Genomic DNA, 17709 nt, shown 5'->3' with positions numbered 1-17709 from the left:
GTTCTGGACATCATGGGCTGGAATCCGCGCGACTGTTGTTACCCCTGAAAGATTTGCCGTGGCACATCTTTCTCGTGGACAGGGTGCCCTCTTGTCCAGGTACACAAGCCGTTGAATTCTTCTTTTTGTCAGAGGTGCTCGTGCGACTCTCATGAGTAAAAGACGTGATCCCTTGCGGTATGTGATAGCGAGGTTCTGCGTGTTCAGATCGCCAGCACGAACTGGACTCTTCCGAGCCCGCTATGGGCTTGGCTTGAACAGCTAAGGCCGTCACTATGATATTTTCTGTGCTGAATGGCAGCCCCAGGAAGCACAACGGCTTCCGGGGCATGATGCTTTGCATCTGGGCAATTTGCATCGTACTCCTCCGTGACAAATGGCACCGTTGAGAATAGGCCTCTTAAAGGGGCCGGTGCAGGGCGTGATTTACGATTGAGTAGCGCCTATCTCGCTTCAGGACATATATATATATTCGGGCAGCAAAACCCGCAGGAAACTTATCCTGGAGAAAAGATCGCTCATAGGCCTTAAGCTGGGAGCCGAGCTGTCTGGCCCGATGCCTGTCTTCCTAGTCCGTGTGGCGTGGCCTTAGTCCTGGCTTGAACTCCTGTACACTCCCTGTGCGAGTGTGTAATTTTCATGATACACCACAGAGTTGTCGAAGGGCAGCTCGAAACTCCAGTTGTTTCTAAGCGGCAGGGCGATTCCGGACTTTGGACGACGTGGGCTTGATAGCCCTTCCGAACATTCCCCGGCCCGGCTCAGACCGGACAGAGCGCCGCACCGAATGTCAGCAGAACAGCCAATGTGACTTGTGGGGGACGCACTGTTACCACTTTCAAGCCTCGGGCGGTCTCGCCCTTGGTCCGGACCGCGATCGTACCTCGGCAAGTGCACATGGTCTAGGGTGCTGGACGTGGACAACTAGCATCAGTCAACGAACGTCAGTCAACAAGTACCGTCCACAAGCATCAGTCAACAGCATCAGTCAACAAGCATCGAGCAGGGTATTTGTCATAGTCCTCGACTCGATTTTCTGTAATGCCATCAAGGATCATTCCTATTTTCTCAGTCTCCAAACAGTGTTCTAGGCTGGGAATTCAGCACCCAAGGAGGACAAAACACGACTACAATATCCAACGGTCCAAAAACACCTAGCAGTACGGGCGTATGGCATTTTCCATGCAAAAGTGCCCAGTCCAGTCTGGCAAACCATGCACATCATGCCAGGAGCGAAGGCCACGACCCCAGTCCCGGTGGTCCGGGCCATCGACCTTCCCCGCATTCTTGGACTCGATCTAGAGCGTGCGGAACGCTTAAAGAGTGGAGTGTTGTCTTGCATTGCCCAATGAAATGTTGACTCAATTCTCCGTTGCTAAAGAACGCAGACGTCATAAATGGTCTGGCTGTTGGGGTTTGGTTCGCGGAATAGCCCTCAAGACGCGGTGATGGGATAGCGTGCGGAGGGCTCATGTTTCTATAAATTTGAGGGAAATCTGAAGATTCCCCCGTCGTGGAGCTTCGTACCTCTGTGCTTGACCCAGCCATCATTGCAGTACTCCGGAAGAATACTTGTTGAAGCGTTTAAAACATTCTTGGAGCTCTTCATACCACAGGCACAATGGTGTTAGTCGTACACGCAGACCCCTGCACGATCAACTGTCGCAAGGTCATCGCCGGCCTGGACCTGCTCGGTGTCGAGCACGAGGACAAGTTTGTCAATTTCTTCAAAAACGAACAAAGGAGCGATGCCTACAAAAAGATCAACCCCATGGCCACGATTCCTGCAGCCGTTGACGGGGACCTCCTCCTGACTGAATCCAACGCCATCTTGCAATACGCGGCTGACCTCTCCAAATCGGACACATACTATCCCAAGGATCCGAAGAAGCGTGGCAGGATCAACTGCTGGCTGCTGTGGGAGGCTTCGCAGTGGTTCGCGAGCTGCTACGTCTACCTCGTCGAGAACGTCGTCAAGCCCAACATCCTCAAGACCGACCCGGACCAGGCGGCGCTGGACAATGAAAATGAGAGGTTCCACAACCTGTGCGGCGTACTAGATGCCGCCTTGTCAAGACACAGGTTCGTGGCCGGCGAGGAGCTGTCCATTGCGGACATATCGGTTGCCGCGCCAATGCACCTCTGGAGGGAGTCGAAGCTCGAACTGGACAAGTACCCAAACATTCTTCGCTGGATCAAGGAAGTCGAGGCTCTGCCGTCGTGGAAGAAGACACAAAAGGCCGTCACGGACGCCCTGTGTCCTGACTCGTAAGCACTCCTTACTCGAGTAGACATTTCTGCATCTCTGTTATGGATGCTGGAAGTGTAACAGGTCGTCCTAGAGCCACGACCAGTGCAAATGGAGCCGCCGGGCACTCCCCTACAGCAACAAATAATGTCCGGGCATCCATCAACTACACGAAAGACGTCAGCCCCCAACTCACAGAAATCTACTTTTACGAATCCCCCGCTGCATCTCAAATCCACGAGCCCGGCGATGACCCCCACGAGATGACCTTTCACGACGGCTGGCAGCGTGATGCCGAGACCTTCTCCGTCGACAGGGAAGGGTTCGCGCTCCGCGACTTCCACACCGACTTTGACGCGTGGGACGACAACGACGCGGTGCGCAGGCACTTCTACCCAGAGGTCGTCTCGTTCCTGCGCAAGGCTGTCGGGGCGTCCGAGGTCGTCGTGTTCGACCACACCATCCGCACAAAGGCGAACCAGGCCAAGCCGCTGACCGACACGGCCAACACGAGCCAGCGCGCCCCCGTGATGCTCGTGCACTGCGACTACACGGCCGAGTCGGCGCCTCTGCGCCTGCGACAGCTGCTTCCCGACGCCGCAGACGCACAGCAGCACCGCGGCCGCAGGGTGGCCTTCTTCAACGTGTGGAAGCCGGTCCGCAACCGCGTCGAGGAGCGTCCCCTGGCCATGTGCGACGTGACCTCGTCGCCGGCCGCCGACTTCTTCAAGCTGCACCTGCGCTATGCGGACCGCGACGGGGAGAACTACGTCATGCGGCATAGCGAGCAGCACAAGTGGTGGTACTTCCCTGGGATGACGCCTGGGCAGGCCATCTTGCTCAAGACGTACGATAGCGAGACGGACGGTCGCGCGAGGTTTGTGGGACACACGGCGTTTGAGGACCCGAACTCGCCAGCGGATGCCAAGACGAGGGAGAGCGTGGAGATTAGGACTATTGCATTTTTCTGAAGGTTGATAATTACGTACCGACGTAGGTAGTCAGATGGAAGATGGAACTTTTTGCACATGTCATCACATGCCTATTTGTCATTGTCCTTTGGGAGCTAAGGCGTGTACTCAGCTGGTAAGCTGGGTGGTGGTACAACAGAACCGCAGCCTTCTTGAGAGGCAGCAAGTATGATCCGCATGGAACACCTCCATTCATTCCACGTGAAGACGTTGCCATTTTTCCGGGTGATTTTGCCTTCACTATCAAGTGCTCGATATGTGACCACCCACATTGGCCCACCAGGAAGCGGTGACAGCCAGCCGGATCGATTCCAGTGTAATATGGGTCTAAATGGGGGGTCGTTTGGTGGATAAAAGCACAACCATCAGCCCGTTGCCATTGCGACTGAGCGCCGCACCGGCGTGACAGACTTTAATGACCGAGACCGCATCAGGAACTGGACCTCGGATGGTATGTTGCACGGGCTCATCCCCTGTCCTCACTCGCAGTTGCGTGCAAGCGAGTCCCGTCCGGTCATTGTCTGTCTGTGTCCGCAGCCGGGTGACTACGCAAGCCGTGACGTTGTGACTGATGACTGCGATTGCCGGGCCCCACTGGCCCCACCGGCCCCTCCGCGTTCGCAGGCCCGCGGCAAACTCTGCGTGGCCAGTGGCGGGTTGCTGTGGCCCAGCGGGTGCTCGCTGCTGCACCCTCTGGGGCCGCACTTGGACCCCCACCAACACCCGCGTGGCCGGGCTGCTCCCTCCGCGGCAAGGGTCCTGCCTGTATCGGCCTGCGCTAGCCACCAGCTGCCCATCTTTTTTTTTTCCCACGTGCGCCTGGAGAGCTTCATATTTATTCCCTCTACGCTGGTGTCCTGCGTCATTCGGTTTCCCTCTCTGCTGTGCGCACCTTTCCTGTTGGCTGTTCCAATACTGCCATTGGTCCCCTACAAACATGGCTCTCTTTGATCAGCCCGCCGTGGGCACGGGCTCCCCCAGCCAAGCAGCCGACCCTGAGAAGGGTCTGGAGGCTACAAGCAAGACGACCAAGAACAACAACAACACCACGACCGACGCCAGCGATGACGGCTCTGTCTCCGGCTCCCCCTTCACGCGCACCCTTGACAAGGTGCTCAAGGTCAGCTCCGTCGAGATCCGCGGCGTGCTGCCTGTGCCTCTCCACGAGCGCACCTCGCGCCGCTACTCGAGCTTCTTCACGCTTTGGACAACCCTCAACATCAACCTACTTCCCATCACCTTTGGCATGCTCGGCCCAGCCTTTGGGCTCGGCCTCCGCGACTCGGTCCTCGTCATTGTCTTCTTCTGTCTCCTGACGGCCGCCCTGCCCGCCTATCTTGGAACCCTCGGCCCCAAGACTGGTCTTCGTCAGATGATCCAGGCCCGCTTCAGCTACGGCCGCTACCTTGTCTCTGTCCCTGTTCTCCTCAATCTCGCGACCCTCGTTGGCTTCATCATCATCACGGCTGTCATTGGCGGCCAGTGCCTGTCCGCCACGACGGGCGGCAACCTGTCCTCGACCGTGGGCATCGTCATCATTGGCATCCTGGCCATGTTCATCTCCTTCTGCGGCTACCGCGTGGTCCACCAGTACGAGCGCTACGCCTGGATCCCGGCCCTGATTGCGATTGTCATCACCACGGGCTGCGGTGGTTCGCAGCTGTACCTGCAGGCTCCTCCCGAGCCTGCGACCGCATCTGCCATCTTGTCGTTTGGTATGATTGTTGCGTCGTACATGATCCCGTACGCGGCTATTGCGTCCGACTTTACTACCTATCTAAGCCCAGACTTTCCAATGTACGTGCACACCGAATCGAATAACTTATCCCGCTGTTCTCTCAAGTGACTGACTAACACGCCTTTGAATAGTTGGCGCCTCTTCACCTACGGTTACCTCGGCCTGCTCTTCCCCGCGATCCCTCTCATGACGCTGGGCGCCGCGATCGGCAACGCAAAGTCCAACATCCCCGCATGGCAGGACGGTTACGACACGGCCGGCGTGGGCGGCATCCTGGCCGCGATGCTCGCCCCGTCTGGAGGGTTCGGGGTCTTTGTCCTCGTCATCCTCGCCCTCACGCTGCTGGGCAACGTCTCGGCCACCATGTACGCCGTCACGCTCAACTTCCAGATCTTTGTCCCCCAGCTCGTTCTGGTGCCGCGGTACATCTACTCGATCATCATCACGGCCATCGTGATCCCGATCGCCATCAAGGCCGCCGACGACTTCTTCCTCAGCCTCGAGAACTTCATCGCCCTGATCGCGTACTGGTCCGCCTCGTTCGTCGCCGTCGTCATCCTCGAGCACGTCGTCTTCCGCAGGGGCGACTACGCCAGCTACGACCACGACGCGTGGAACGACGCCAAGCGGCTGCCCTGGGGTGTCGCCGCGCTCGCCTCGGGCGTGCTGAGCTTCGCCCTCGTGGTGCCCAGCATGTCGCAGAACTGGTACGTCGGCCCGATCGCAGAGGTCACGGGCGATCTCGGGTTCGAGTTTGCCCTGGTGGTGACTGGGCTGCTGTACCTGCCCATGCGCGCCCTGGAGAAGAAGCTGTGCGGTCGGTGAGAGAGAGACGGTGGCAACACCTGATGGGCTTGTCCCGGTGCAAAGTAGAAGAGCTTTGTGTGTATATACAAAGACATTCGGAATTAGAGAAGCGGCAGCAGATTTCAACACTGCGCAGACAGATAGAAATGGAACTTTAGAAGCGTTTGGAATACAACGCACGCACCGACGATCGCTTCATGCAAACGGTGACCTCGGCACGATTTCTCCCAAGACGTAATGGACCTTGAGGTCAAGGGCTTCTCGTCTCTAGGCTTCTCTGTGCCAAGTGGTGAAACAGCGATGGACGAACAGTCTTGTCTAACTGAAATCAATCATGCTGAAACGAACTGCGACTGAGTCTGCGGCCGGATGCTTGGCATGCAACAATTTCTGCCCACCGAGAAGCGAATGTCGTAGGCAGTCGATGAAGTGGGAAACTGTTTCTGTTTCCGCATTAACAGGGGACTTGACCCAACTAGTTCGCAACATGCATGCTGCAATGTACGGATGCGTACAGGTCGAGAGCATTCGACGGGCTTCCCCAACTTTGGAGCAATTGGGGAAAAACTGGAGCGAACAAGTCGTGGTGGGTGAGTGCCTCAAGGTGGGGAAGACCAACTGGACCCCGGAATCCGACGGGGCGGGGCACAAACAGTGCCCCAAAGCAACCTTGGAACCCACTAACGCTCTGCCGATTGGCCTGCTGGTCTCCCAGTAACAAAAACCCACCGGGGAACCCCGCGATCATACGTCAAAAGGACCAAGTGGTGGAGGGGATCAGGCACAAGAACACAAAAAGAAAAGTAGAAGACACCCACCAAAGGGAACAAAGCCACGTCTCCCCTGAGCGGACAGGCACGACGACATTGACCCTCCCTCAACAGCAGCAAACAAGAACAAAAACACAATGGCGACCCGCAAACCCATCATCACGACCATCGGCTCCCTCAACGTCGACGTGGTCGTCTACACGCCCCGGGTGCCCGAGGGCGGCGAGACGCTGACGGCGAGCTCGTTCCACACGGGGCTGGGGGGAAAAGGCGCAAACCAGGCGGTCGCGTGCGCCAAGCTGTCGCGGTCGCGGGACTCGCTGGCCGACGGCACCGCGGACGTGCGCATGGTCGGCGCGGTGGGCAGCGACGTGTACGGCACCTCGATGCTGAGCGGGCTGCGGGACGTCGGGGTCGACACGTCGGGCGTGGCCGTCCGCGAGGGCGCCAAGACGGGCGTCGCGACCATCATTGTCGAGGAGACCTCTGGCCAGAACCGGATCCTGCTCTCCCCCGAGGCCAACCACACTGTGCTGCCGGAGCACTTCGCCACGGCGCTGCCCGAGCCGACCCCGGACCTCGTCGTCATGCAGCTCGAGATCCCGCTCCCGACGGTCCTGCAGATCCTCGACACGGCCAGGCGCCAGGGCGTCCAGGTGCTCCTGAACCCGGCGCCCGCCGTCAAGATCCCCGCAGAGTACTACCCGGGCATCACGCACCTCGTCGTCAACGAGACCGAGGCCGCCCTCCTCACCGGCTGCGCCGAGTCCGAGCTCGACACCCCCGAGGGCCTCGCGCGGGTCGCCGGCATCTTCCACGGCTACGGCACCAGGAACGTCCTCGTCACCCTGGGCGGCAGGGGCGTGTACTACAGCAGCAGCGGCAACAAGTCGGGCCTGGTGCCGGCGCAGAAGGTCAAGGTGGTCGACACGACTGCCGCTGGAGACACCTTTGTCGGCGCGTACTCGCTGGCCGTGGTGGGCGGCGACTTTGACATTGAGAAGGCCGTCAAGGTGGCCAACAGCGCGGCGGCCATCACGGTGCAGAGGCGAGGCGCGCAGGAGTCGATACCCTGGCTGAACGAGCTGTCAAATTAAAAAGAAAAAGAAAAAAACTGGTTGAAGCAATATGAATAAATCAATGGTAAAAAGTAGGCGTTCATTCATGCCGGCTCTAGGGCAAATTGTTCCGTAGATGATTGTGAAGCACGCACCTTGTGGGCGCTCAGTGTCAAATCAGTACGTCAACACGACTTTTCAGCACTACGTACGAGATGGTGCCTGAACGGCGCGCCGAATGCCTGTTTTGCGAGCAAAACACATAAACTGTGCAAGCTACCATGGCCAAATCTGATTTCAGCCAGTGCGTGCTACTTGTCTGGGAGGTTCAAAGGCGCCGCCAGAGCAAAAGGCTGACAACGGAGACGAGTCGAGCACCTGGTTTTCTAGTGAAAGCCTTCGACATTCCCGCAAATCTTCGAACGTCCGTCACACGCTCAAATTCAAAGGTATCCATGCAAAGCAGCACGGCGTCCAGCAAACAGCTGCAGGTCGCTTCGAGAAGAACCTTGGAAGGCCAGAACAGGAAAGTGGGATCCCAGCTGCGTACCCGTGATTGGCCATGCCTAACATAACCACCACCACCAGCATGCAACGAGTCTGCATGCCCTGCAACGGCTTCTGCCGCCGCGATTTGGTCACCAGGTCGAGTAAGGTCGTGGACATCGGAGTTTTTCATCATCTAACCTTAGGAACAATGGTTCTTTCTAAGTACTCAAGTGTGCGTTTTGTCATCAAAACATCTATACCAGAACTCCAACGCTGAAGTGAGCCAAGATCCTCAAATCAATCTACATCCAAAGACACAGCTTGCCACTTCCCGTGCCGCCAGCGACCCAGTTATGCCGTGGGTGGAACTCGGCCACGGCCGGGACGGCCGTGATACCTTCTCCCTCCAGCTGCGCGAGCTGCTTCCCGTTGCTGTCGAAAATGTCCACAAAGCGGTTCATGTTGGCAATCGCAAACTTCTCGACGCCGTCGGCCGGGTTGATCTGCCACTGCGGCTTCAATATCGTGACCCAGCGACCCGTCTGGTTATTGTGGCGGATGGAGTGTTCTGGCGTCATGGCGCTCTCGGAAATCTGGTGGCCGGCTTTCCACTTTGACGATTCGCTCAGGTCATAGATCTTTACTGTGTCGTCGTATGACGAGGTGGCAAGCTTGCCGCCTCGGCTCCACGACGCGTGCGACACGGATAATCTGGAAGTGTGCTCGCCGAGAAGAGTTGGGTGGGCATTCTCGCCCTTGCCCTTGATCATACCTGTATTGTGGAGTTAGCGGTGGATATTTGACTGAAACACGGGACGCTAAATGCTTACGGAGATCCCAAATTTTCAATGTGCGGTCAAGTGAAGCTGTGGCAAGCAGGTGCGGCTCCAGTGGGTGCATGGAGAACCCGCCAATCTTGTTGTCCGTCAATCCCCAAATGTCCGTCGTCCCCTTGGCTCTTCGATCTATTCTTCCGACAGACCCATCTAGTGTCGAGAAGAGTATTAGATCCTTAGCCTCCGCTGAGACGTCAATACAGCTTATGCCTAGGTCTGTGCCATCATCGTCGGGCTGCCACAGCTGACTGCTGACTTGTGTCGGCAGGTCGAGACATCGGATCGATGAGTCGTATGAGCTGGTGAAAACGGAGTTCTGATCAAACATGGGAGCCTTGATGGATGAGATTGTTCTCGTATGCAGCTCAAACGCGGCCACCTTTGGAAGTGGAATCTTGGCGTCCTCGTCATCCTCGTCGTACTCTGGTGGTGGTTGTGAAGCATCAAAAATTCCCAGGGTGCCCTTTTTGTCTCCTGCAAGCACGAGTGGCTTCTCTTGTATGGGATGGAACGTCAAAGCATACACGCGCTCCGGTGTGATTTTGATGTCTGCTTGCCAGTTAGTTGCTGCTATTGATTCCACGAAGCTTTCGGCACAGCACTAACCATTTGGCAACCAGCCTTCATAGATGTTGAGCTCGCTCATGTCTTTTCTCAAGCTGGCGAGTTTCTCATCGGAGTCCTCCTCCTTGATGTCATCATTGTTGAACGTCCGTACACCCGGCTGCGCGCCCTGCCTGAAGCTCGCGAGTGCATCGCTGTCAGACCACCTGTTGCCGTCGACCTGGAGAGACGCCAGGTTCATGTCGCCGCCAATGCGGGTGCGCTTCGGCTCGCGGTCCTTGATCTCTAGGGGAATGTCTTCCACCTTGATGCCCTCACTGGCGTCCCCGCCAGCCAGCCGCCGGCTCTGTCGAGTTGGCATCACGCGAGTCTTGGGTGTCGGTTCCGCAGCGACTTTGCGCCTCTTGGGCGCGGAGACTCTTGGCGGCGGGGCGGCAGCTCTCTTCATCTTGGCACCAATCTCTGCCGTCTCCTTGAGCAGCTTGGTGTTGTTGGCGACATTGGCCTGCCGCCGGGCCTCGAAGGCGCTGAGCGCAGGCGCCATGGTTGCGATCAATGTGATTGTAGTCGGGGAAAAAGGAGCTGAAATTGCTGTGGTGCTGTGATGAGACCGGAAGGACCAAAACCCAAGTATGAGTGAAGTACGTGCAAAGTTGTGCCAATTACTCCAAAAATTGGTCTCGTGAGGGAGGCAAGACAGTGAGGATGCTGATGTCACTGATGCTGGCACGACGCGTCCGGGTGCGACGAAAAAGGGCGTCTGGGCCAGCCGGCTAGCAGTGCTACGCGTCGCGAAATCAGGCGGCCACTGCAGCCTGCTAAAGTGCTCCAGGGGGGGGCTAAAGTGCTTTTCGGCTGGCGGGCAGCAGGACCCCTGCAGGCCCCCGCAACGGCGTTCCTGGCGCTATCGATAAGCAGCGACAGCAGCGATCTGGATGCAAAAGTTATGGCCTGGTTCCTCCATGTCCATTCCTAGAGCTGTCGAAAGATAAACGTACCTTGTGCAACTCTCTGGTTCAATTTCGCATCGGGGCTTCTGCCGCGATGTCGTCCTCCGGAATGTCCTTCCTCTATATGACGAGGACCATCCTTCGCGCCCCGCCTGTTCGTCGAGCCACCGCCCTCCGTACACTGAGCACCACACCCTGCCGCCTGAAGGCCAGCAGCGAGATCCCCTTCGAGCACGAGCTCGCCGACCAAGACATCCCCCACGAGGAGCAACCGACCGCCCCTCGAGGCACCATCACCCCAAGCGAGCGCCAGATCTTCGAGCGCATCTTTGCCGACATCCGCGCGCGCGGCCTGCAGCCCAGCATCAAGGACGATGCCGATGCCAAGCAGCCACCAGCGACGGCGGGGCGCTCCGCCATGCTCATCATGCAGCAGGCCGCCTACGATGTCGGCCAGTCGCGATCTTCCACCCTCGCGGCTCCTGCAATGCTTGCCGGTGCGGCCAGGGACCGGAGCAAGGCGCTGCTTAGGTTCCCTCCTGAGCTGCGGGCTGCGGCCAGCAGAGCGCTAAACGCTTTCGACCCGTACGAGCCCGTGGGCAAGGGCAGTCCTAGGTCTGGGGAAGCCGCTGTCTCTGGCGATGCGGAGGAAGAAGAAGGGTGGAAGACCCCAGCGGCATCTTTTATGCGGACCGTCGAGGTCGAGGCGAAGCGGCTACCCGAGCGTCGTCGGGTCGAACGCGCCATTACCGAAGCAAAGTCTGATCAAGAGCTCTGGGATGTCTTGGAGAAGGAAGTATTCACATTTCCGGCTAGATTCGGTCTCGCTTCGACCCCAGAGCTGACGCCTTCTCCCGCGCCTTCTCCCGCGCCGACCAGGGGCCGCAAGACAAAGAAACAAAGAGAGGCAGAGGAGAGAGAAGAGGCTGCCACCGTTGCCGCCGGGGAACCGCATGCCGAGCAAGAGCAAAAGGTGACATCCCAGACGACCGAGCAGAATGCACAGCCATATGAAGACAGGATCCTGATCGACGACGTCAACCTCGACACCGACAGTGCGACTCCCACCAGCACTGCGGACCCCTCCATCCCAGCCGAGCGCATGTCCCTCTACATCTACGGGCCCCTGTACCCTGCATACCTCCTCCTCGCTCTGCGCCGCCTCGACTCGGCCTTCCACCTCCCCTCGCCCCTGGTCTTCAACCTCCTCCCGCGCATCAAGGAGCTCGGCCTCGAGTCCTACGTCCTCGGCATCTCGACGCCCTTTTACAACGAGCTGCTCGACATCTACTGGCGCCGCCGCGGCGACCTCCAGGGCATGCTCGGCCTGCTCGAGGAGATGCGCCACTGCGGCCTGTACTTTGACGAGCAGACCTCGAGCGTCCTGTCCAGCGTCCGGCATGAGGCGCACGAGCTCAGCACGGCCCGCCTGCTGGGCGGCGGCGCCAGGAAGAGCGACTGGGCAAAGGGCGGGTTCGCCGCCGCCGTCATGCACATGCCCGAGTACGAGCACTCGGTGCGCGAGCGCATACGGCACTGGCAGCGCGCCGTAGACATTTCGATTGCCGAGCGGAGAGGAGACTTTAGCAACGCGCCTGTGTCGTAGAGAGCCAGGCGAGAGTTTTGAAATACCACCAATCATCGATTTGTGCGTCCGTGGCTGTGCAGACCTCGACGGGCGCATTTAGACGCAGCGAGGGAGGCCAAACACAGGCATACGCTGTGCGACAATTTCAAAACTGGAAAGAGTGGTAAATATCACACCAGTGAGCACGTCCTGGGGAATTGAAGCATATCACGGAAGAGCCATCAAAAAGATGGGGGACGCAAAGAGGCCTTAGCAAGCCACTGTAAGAAAGGTCGATTATACCAACACCATGTCACGCAAATGTACTCTACCAGCGGAACAATTCCGCGTGTCCATAGATATTCCCCGGAACACTGTACATAATACGAAATGCAATGCAACGTCATGCCAAGTCGAAGCTGGTGTCATCACGCAGGGTGTCCCCGGCTGTCCGTCTGTGAAGAATATTTCTCAGAAGTCTTGTGATGACCTGCGTGTTCTCCTTTCTGCTCCTAGTTGAAGGCGATTTGCTCATCTGCGCGGCATAACATGTGTTCGCTGCCGCTCCACGATTTGTCCCTGCTAACCCCCTTGGGAAAGTTGTTTTTACACGATATTGCAATGCGCCCTCCTCCCAGATGGTATGATATGATGTACTGCCATGCTCCAATGTTACACACTCTTGCTTTCCCTTTCATACCGAACTCCAAAAACGCCTCGCTGAAACACTTGAGAACACCCTGAGTGCGTGGGTATGAGAGAGAAATAAATAAAAAGACCAAGTCGTGGTTCATCATGTCATCTCCCACGACATGTATGCGATGTTAAAATGCTGCCAATCCGTGGCGATCCAGTCGGGTTTCTCTCAATTTCCTCCATTCCGCCCATCTTGAGCGATGAGGTCTTTCAGCTGCTGAAGTTTGACTGGCTTGGTCAGGAACAAGTCGATGCCACTTGCGAATGCCTCCTTCTGCATGTCTTCGGAGACAAGCCCTGTCAGGGCAATGATCTTCGCCGGTCGTGGAAACTTTTGCTCGCGCTCGAACATGCGTATCCGCCGCGTGGCTTCGAGCCCGTCCATGCGTGGCATGGAGATATCTGCGCCAGAAAGCGATCAGTAAGAGCGTCGGTGTATGGATTCGTCTTGAAGGAGCGGCATTCGTACCCATAAAAACATAATCAAAGTGGCCCGGGGACGTCTTGTATGCTTCGAGCGCCTCAAGACCATCCATGGCAGTGCTGTGCACCTTCTTGAGCTTCTTCAAGAAGCTGCTCAGGATCTGGTTTGCAAGGTCAGCAACAGCTCCCGGTGCGACTGAGCTTCATCAACACTTGCCTGCACATTGATCTTGTTGTCGTCAACCACAAGAAACCTCATCTCTGCGCGCAGGGCTTCCGTTGTCGGCGATACTGATTCTGCTGGGAACACCTCCACTTTCTGAAGCTTGGTGACTAGGTCTTTGGTGGCCAAGGCGAGAGTGGCCTCACTGACCAACTTTTCTGATGATGCGAGTGCCAGGGAGGGCATAGAAACCGGTGTTGCCTGGTCGGAGAACCCTGATGGCGACGCAGAAACATCTGTTGGTGGCGATGGACCTTGTGTAGCACTCTCCGCGTCGCGCACAATGTCCGAACTGGTGGAGACATCTGGCAACACCGAGCTGGCAGCCTCACAGACGGAGTCCGCCGTCAATACATCTTGTTGTGCCACAGCTTCGAGGGCTTGAGCGTTCTGCTTGTACTGCTCAATGCTAAATATCATTGCCTCCGCAAGTTTTCTTGGGCCAATTCTGTGGCAGATTAGCTCAATGTTCCACACACGTGACAGAAGGGCCGATGGTTCTTACGGTTGTGTGATGAAGTGGAGGCTGGATCCTTGTGATAGTCTCTTCGCATTGGTAGATAGATCATGCGCCGTGACCGAGCTGTGGCATACTACAACCACTGGACATACTGCCTGGCCCCGCGACTGTAGGAGCTCAATCTCCTCCAGGCAGGATTCGTCAGCGATAAGAATGCCAAGGGTCGACCCTGCCTCCCAGCTTGGGCCTTTGGTCAGAGTCATGCCGAACCAGTCTCGGCACAAGCGGGCCAACAAAGTGCGTTCGTCCATCCGCCTCGAGGAAAGAAAGTGTGTGTGCAATACGTTCTCAAATCCCATCAAATGGACGCTCTGGTTCTTGAGCACTTCCACTTTAGACGAGAATAGACTAGCGGACGGCGTTGGCTCGGTCGTATATGCCAAGGGGATGGTAACCACAGTTTTCGTCCCGAGTCCGGGCTGACTGACTACCGTGATGTGGCCTTGTAGCATGTTGACGATCTGTTTGACTACGTTCAGCCCAAGGCCGGTACCCGGAGAGAGTTTGTCTTCCTGAGAGAATGGCTTGAAGAGCTGGTGCTGCAAAAAGTCTTCAGAGATACCACGGCCGGAATCGATAATGGTGATCACAACATCCGCCCCGCGCTTCGATTTCGTGGGTGCTTCCTGTTTGAGGCTTACAAAGATGAATCCGTCCGCTGTGAATTTGAGAGAGTTGCCAAGTAAGTTCATGACGATGCGCCGGATTGCTCCGGGATAAGCAGACATCTGCCACGAGTGACCATGGTCGATATCCAGGTACACGGAGACCTGTCCATTCTCAATGGAGCTGCCTGCTGCCCGCAGATGTGCCGAGTATTCTGCAGAATGTGGACTCTGTGTTGCAGAGCTTAACGAGGTCTGTGATTGCTGCTTCGAGATGTCCGCGGTCACAACTTTCTGGAAGTTGTGTCCAGTGTAAACACTATCAACTACCTCTTCGACAATGAGATCCACGTCAATTGGAGTGAGATGCTGGCTCTTCGCGTCAAAACCCCCGAGGCTCGCAGATTTTCTCGAAGACGATGGGGACTGGTCAGAGATTCCGCGAATGGAGGACATCTTGCTGTAGTCCAGTAGCTGGGGAAGATGTCAGAATAGAGTATCGTCATACAGCAGTCACGAAGCTTACATGATCAATCACATCCAGCAGCGTTCGTCCACTAGTCTCCGCCATGCGGACCATGTCCCTTTGGAAGGCTGACATGCGCGTATCATGTAACAGCTCGCAGGCCCCCAACAAGCCTGGAAACTTGTCAGTCTATGCTTTCCCGTGTCTAGTCATCCGAGTCCAGCTTACCATGCAGAGGGCTGCGCAGTTCGTGACTCAGGCTACCAAGGGCATCCGACTTAGCTTTCTCGCTGAATGTTGTCTCGACCTGGATAAGCTCGGTTTGGATGGCCTTTCCAAACGTCCTCAAAAAGCCCAGCTCAACCTCTGAGGTGAAAATCCGCGACGAGGAAGTGGTGTAGACAAAACCGCCTGCGTACCAGCGCTCTCGCGAAGCGTCCCACACGGGCAGGACTGCCAGACTGCGAATGCCGGGGAAAATCTTCAACAGCAAACTCGCCTGCGCAGCCCAGTTTTGGTGGGTCCGCCCTCGACTTCTGGTGCTATGTCCCGACGATTCTGAGACCGTCTTCACATTTGAAGCCGCGGCCGGTGCTGTGTCATCTTCTGACGATGAGCTATCGCCTGGGAGCACAAGGCCATCAGAGTCGAAGTTCATGATGTGGCCTTTCGGAAAACGGCGAAGTAGGGCACGGAGGAACTTCTCCTTCACAAATGCGTAGCCGGGATCAGGGCTGTCGTGGTTCAGACTCGAGGAGTTGTTGGTCGAGAAGCCCAGGACACTGCAGAACGGACTTCCGTACAAACGCTCGCCGGATATGCCTGTGTTGGCCATGGCTTCATCGCCGCTCGATGCAGACGACAGGGAATCAAGAGGACCCTCGGCAGCGATACCATTGAAGTCAACCAGACCACCAAATGACCGGATGCTCGCGTCAAGGAAAACAACACCGTCAACGTCGATGGATTCACGTATGATGTTGGCAGCCTTGGCAAAGACCTGCTTCACCTCGGAGAAGTGCGACGGACCTTGGGCATCGGTCATATTTGGCGTTGGTGCCACCGTGGCCGGATTTTGGTGTAGTTGGGAATCAGAGATGCTACGGACGGAAGCAGGGTCGACGGGCCGTACGGGCTTTTCAGGTACTTCTAGCAAGCACTCGGTGGTCGCCCGAGCATCTTCGGTCTGGAAAGGCTGGACAAGCTGGTCTGCCTCATGCTCTTGCAGCTGGCGCTTGAGTTCGTCCTTCCGCACGTAAAGTGCACCATATTCTTCTGAGTCTGAGATATCTGGAATGATCTGAATGGACGGTCGTCGAAGCTGCCTGCGGTCCAGGCCAGATATTTGGGCGTCACCTTCCACGAAACTGCCGAGGCCCCGCACCATCTTCTCGTGGCGGGAGGCGGCGTCGCGGACGCGCCTAGCTTCGAGATAGGACATGATGTTTCCAGAGAGGTCTCGCAAATATTGCTTGGAAACGTCGTCCAGTCCGCTGTGGGGTTTGTCGTCGAAAACACAGAGCACACCAATGTTGATGCCTTTGTACGAGCGGATGGGGACTCCAGCATAGAAACGGTTGAATGGCGCATTATGGATGTAAGAGCGCTGACAGAAACGGTTGTCTTCGGCAAGATCTGGCACGACAGAAACGGGCAAAGTCTCGCCCTGCGGTGCGATGAGCACATGTTCACAGATGCCATGCGACCGAGGGATCCCTGTGCCACAAAGCCACAGATCCGGATGGAGGATGCCAGGCTCTAAAGGGAGTGATTGAGTCGCCTCGGCCACAATGTACTGGAAGTTCCGGTCGTACAAGGAGATCAGGGCGCGCCTGCAATCAAGGCGGAAAGCCGCCAATTGTGCAAGGGACGTGAGGCCGCTGTCTGAGGCGGCCGACAGCACTGGTGGCAGGGGCGACGACTCCTTCAACCGGGCCTCGATCGCGGGAGTTGTGTGCTCGGCACCTCGGACGTTTATAATGGACCTCGAGACATAGTCGCCATCGTACCTGTCGAAAGTCACACGAAATCGTCAGTACACGACAGGGATAGTGCTCTTGCAAACCGCCAGAGAGCCTTCTTGCAAGATCGATTCAAGGGCCTTCCGATGCGCTCGTTCCTGTCGATGACAAAGACTTGCAGAGCGCCAAAGGTGCAAGGGCGGACCTACTTGAGAACCTCGCGCTCCCTCACAGCCTCACGAGTGGTGATCATTGTCGTCGAGGCCAAGGCTGTGGACGGCCCAACGGCTAGCCCGAGTGTGCCAGCAGAGCTTGGGCAGTGCTCAGGATGGACTGAAGCATTGATTAGGTCGCGAGACTGGAGGAGGTACCGTCGGATATGGTGCCCGGAGCCGAGTTTAATGCAGCCGTGAGGGGTGAGGGGAAGGAGAAGAAAAAAATATGTCCCCTCGGTGATAGACACCTGGAGCTAAGTGGAAGGGGGCAGAAGCGTTGGAAGTGCTAGAAGCGGATGTCACGGCCGAGGGCGGAGATCCACGCGGGCGAGGCTAAGACGGGAGCCGCGTGGCGGATACACTGCTAGCTGGGCATGGCGCTGTGCGAGGATCGCTGCTTGGGGATGGTGGGGATTCGGTGAGAGGGGTTTGACCTCGCTTTTGCGAATGGGCCCGCAGAGCAGCAGCACATCTACTGGTTCGCAGAATACCAGAGGGCCGGGCCGGATGGATCAATGGTCTTCCGCCCACACTGTTGGGAGTTGTGCTCACCCTGGTCCTGATATGGTCCAGGCAAGGTCAGGGCCGCAATCTCGGACATT

The 17709-nt window shown here is 57.2% G+C and overlaps 6 protein-coding genes across 6 annotated transcripts; 4 read left to right on the top strand and 2 right to left on the bottom strand.

Annotated features, from left to right (window-relative positions):
- Nucleotides 1–1771: 1771 nt before the first annotated feature.
- On the top strand, nt 1772–3219 carry B0I36DRAFT_253117 (uncharacterized protein; the record flags this gene model as incomplete). The annotated part of the gene is made up of 2 exons (XM_046150732.1): nt 1772–2268; nt 2355–3219. 2 exons carry the CDS (start codon nt 1772–1774, stop codon nt 3217–3219), a joined length of 1362 nt encoding a protein of 453 aa, XP_046006425.1.
- An 856-nt stretch (nt 3220–4075) lies between these two features.
- On the top strand, nt 4076–6047 carry B0I36DRAFT_388418 (permease for cytosine/purines, uracil, thiamine, allantoin-domain-containing protein). The gene is made up of 2 exons (XM_046161245.1): nt 4076–5016; nt 5089–6047. The coding sequence occupies exons 1-2, from the start codon at nt 4157–4159 to the stop codon at nt 5780–5782; spliced, it is 1554 nt and encodes a 517-aa protein (XP_046006424.1). The 5' UTR covers nt 4076–4156; the 3' UTR covers nt 5783–6047.
- Nucleotides 6048–6446: 399 nt separating this feature from the next.
- Nucleotides 6447–7784, top strand: B0I36DRAFT_335402 (Ribokinase-like protein). The gene has a single exon (XM_046155472.1). The coding sequence runs from the start codon at nt 6672–6674 to the stop codon at nt 7629–7631; it is 960 nt and encodes a 319-aa protein (XP_046006423.1). The 5' UTR covers nt 6447–6671; the 3' UTR covers nt 7632–7784.
- A 465-nt stretch (nt 7785–8249) lies between these two features.
- B0I36DRAFT_435518 (WD40-repeat-containing domain protein) lies at nt 8250–10216 on the bottom strand. Its single transcript, XM_046162771.1, has 3 exons — nt 9524–10216; nt 8912–9466; nt 8250–8853 (listed from the first exon to the last, which is right to left on the bottom strand). Exons 1-3 carry the CDS (start codon nt 10023–10025, stop codon nt 8384–8386), a joined length of 1527 nt encoding a protein of 508 aa, XP_046006422.1. The 5' UTR covers nt 10026–10216; the 3' UTR covers nt 8250–8383.
- Nucleotides 10217–10471: 255 nt separating this feature from the next.
- Nucleotides 10472–12412, top strand: B0I36DRAFT_335400 (uncharacterized protein). Its single transcript, XM_046155471.1, has one exon. The coding sequence runs from the start codon at nt 10526–10528 to the stop codon at nt 12035–12037; it is 1512 nt and encodes a 503-aa protein (XP_046006421.1). The 5' UTR covers nt 10472–10525; the 3' UTR covers nt 12038–12412.
- B0I36DRAFT_425266 (uncharacterized protein) lies at nt 12413–17708 on the bottom strand (the record flags this gene model as incomplete). The annotated part of the gene is made up of 8 exons (XM_046162320.1): nt 12413–13096; nt 13164–13278; nt 13335–13788; nt 13846–14939; nt 14992–15104; nt 15160–15960; nt 16288–16833; nt 17660–17708. The coding sequence occupies 8 exons, from the start codon at nt 17706–17708 to the stop codon at nt 12864–12866; spliced, it is 3405 nt and encodes a 1134-aa protein (XP_046006420.1). The 3' UTR covers nt 12413–12863.
- Between the last annotated feature and the right edge of the window lies 1 nt (nt 17709).

Source organism: Microdochium trichocladiopsis (assembly GCF_020744255.1).
Source record: "Microdochium trichocladiopsis strain MPI-CAGE-CH-0230 chromosome Unknown B0I36scaffold_11, whole genome shotgun sequence".
Taxonomy (NCBI): Eukaryota; Fungi; Ascomycota; class Sordariomycetes; order Xylariales; family Microdochiaceae; genus Microdochium; species Microdochium trichocladiopsis.
The sequence above is the reverse complement of the archived record's forward strand: the minus strand, read 5'-3'. Positions and strand labels throughout refer to the sequence as shown.

What these genes read in the sequence shown, in the direction of transcription:
- B0I36DRAFT_388418 (XM_046161245.1), top strand. Translation starts at nt 4,157, where the DNA reads ATGGCTCTCTTTGATCAGCCCGCCGTGGGCACGGGCTCCCCCAGCCAA. An exon ending in CTAAGCCCAGACTTTCCAAT is followed by an intron (nt 5,017 to 5,088) that starts GTACGTGCACAC and finishes GCCTTTGAATAG; the next exon opens with TTGGCGCCTCTTCACCTACG.
- B0I36DRAFT_335402 (XM_046155472.1), top strand. Translation starts at nt 6,672, where the DNA reads ATGGCGACCCGCAAACCCATCATCACGACCATCGGCTCCCTCAACGTC.
- B0I36DRAFT_435518 (XM_046162771.1), bottom strand. Translation starts at nt 10,025, where the DNA reads ATGGCGCCTGCGCTCAGCGCCTTCGAGGCCCGGCGGCAGGCCAATGTC. An exon ending in TGAAGGCTGGTTGCCAAATG is followed by an intron (nt 9,467 to 9,523) that starts GTTAGTGCTGTG and finishes ACTGGCAAGCAG; the next exon opens with ACATCAAAATCACACCGGAG. An exon ending in ATTGAAAATTTGGGATCTCC is followed by an intron (nt 8,854 to 8,911) that starts GTAAGCATTTAG and finishes TCCACAATACAG; the next exon opens with GTATGATCAAGGGCAAGGGC.
- B0I36DRAFT_335400 (XM_046155471.1), top strand. Translation starts at nt 10,526, where the DNA reads ATGTCGTCCTCCGGAATGTCCTTCCTCTATATGACGAGGACCATCCTT.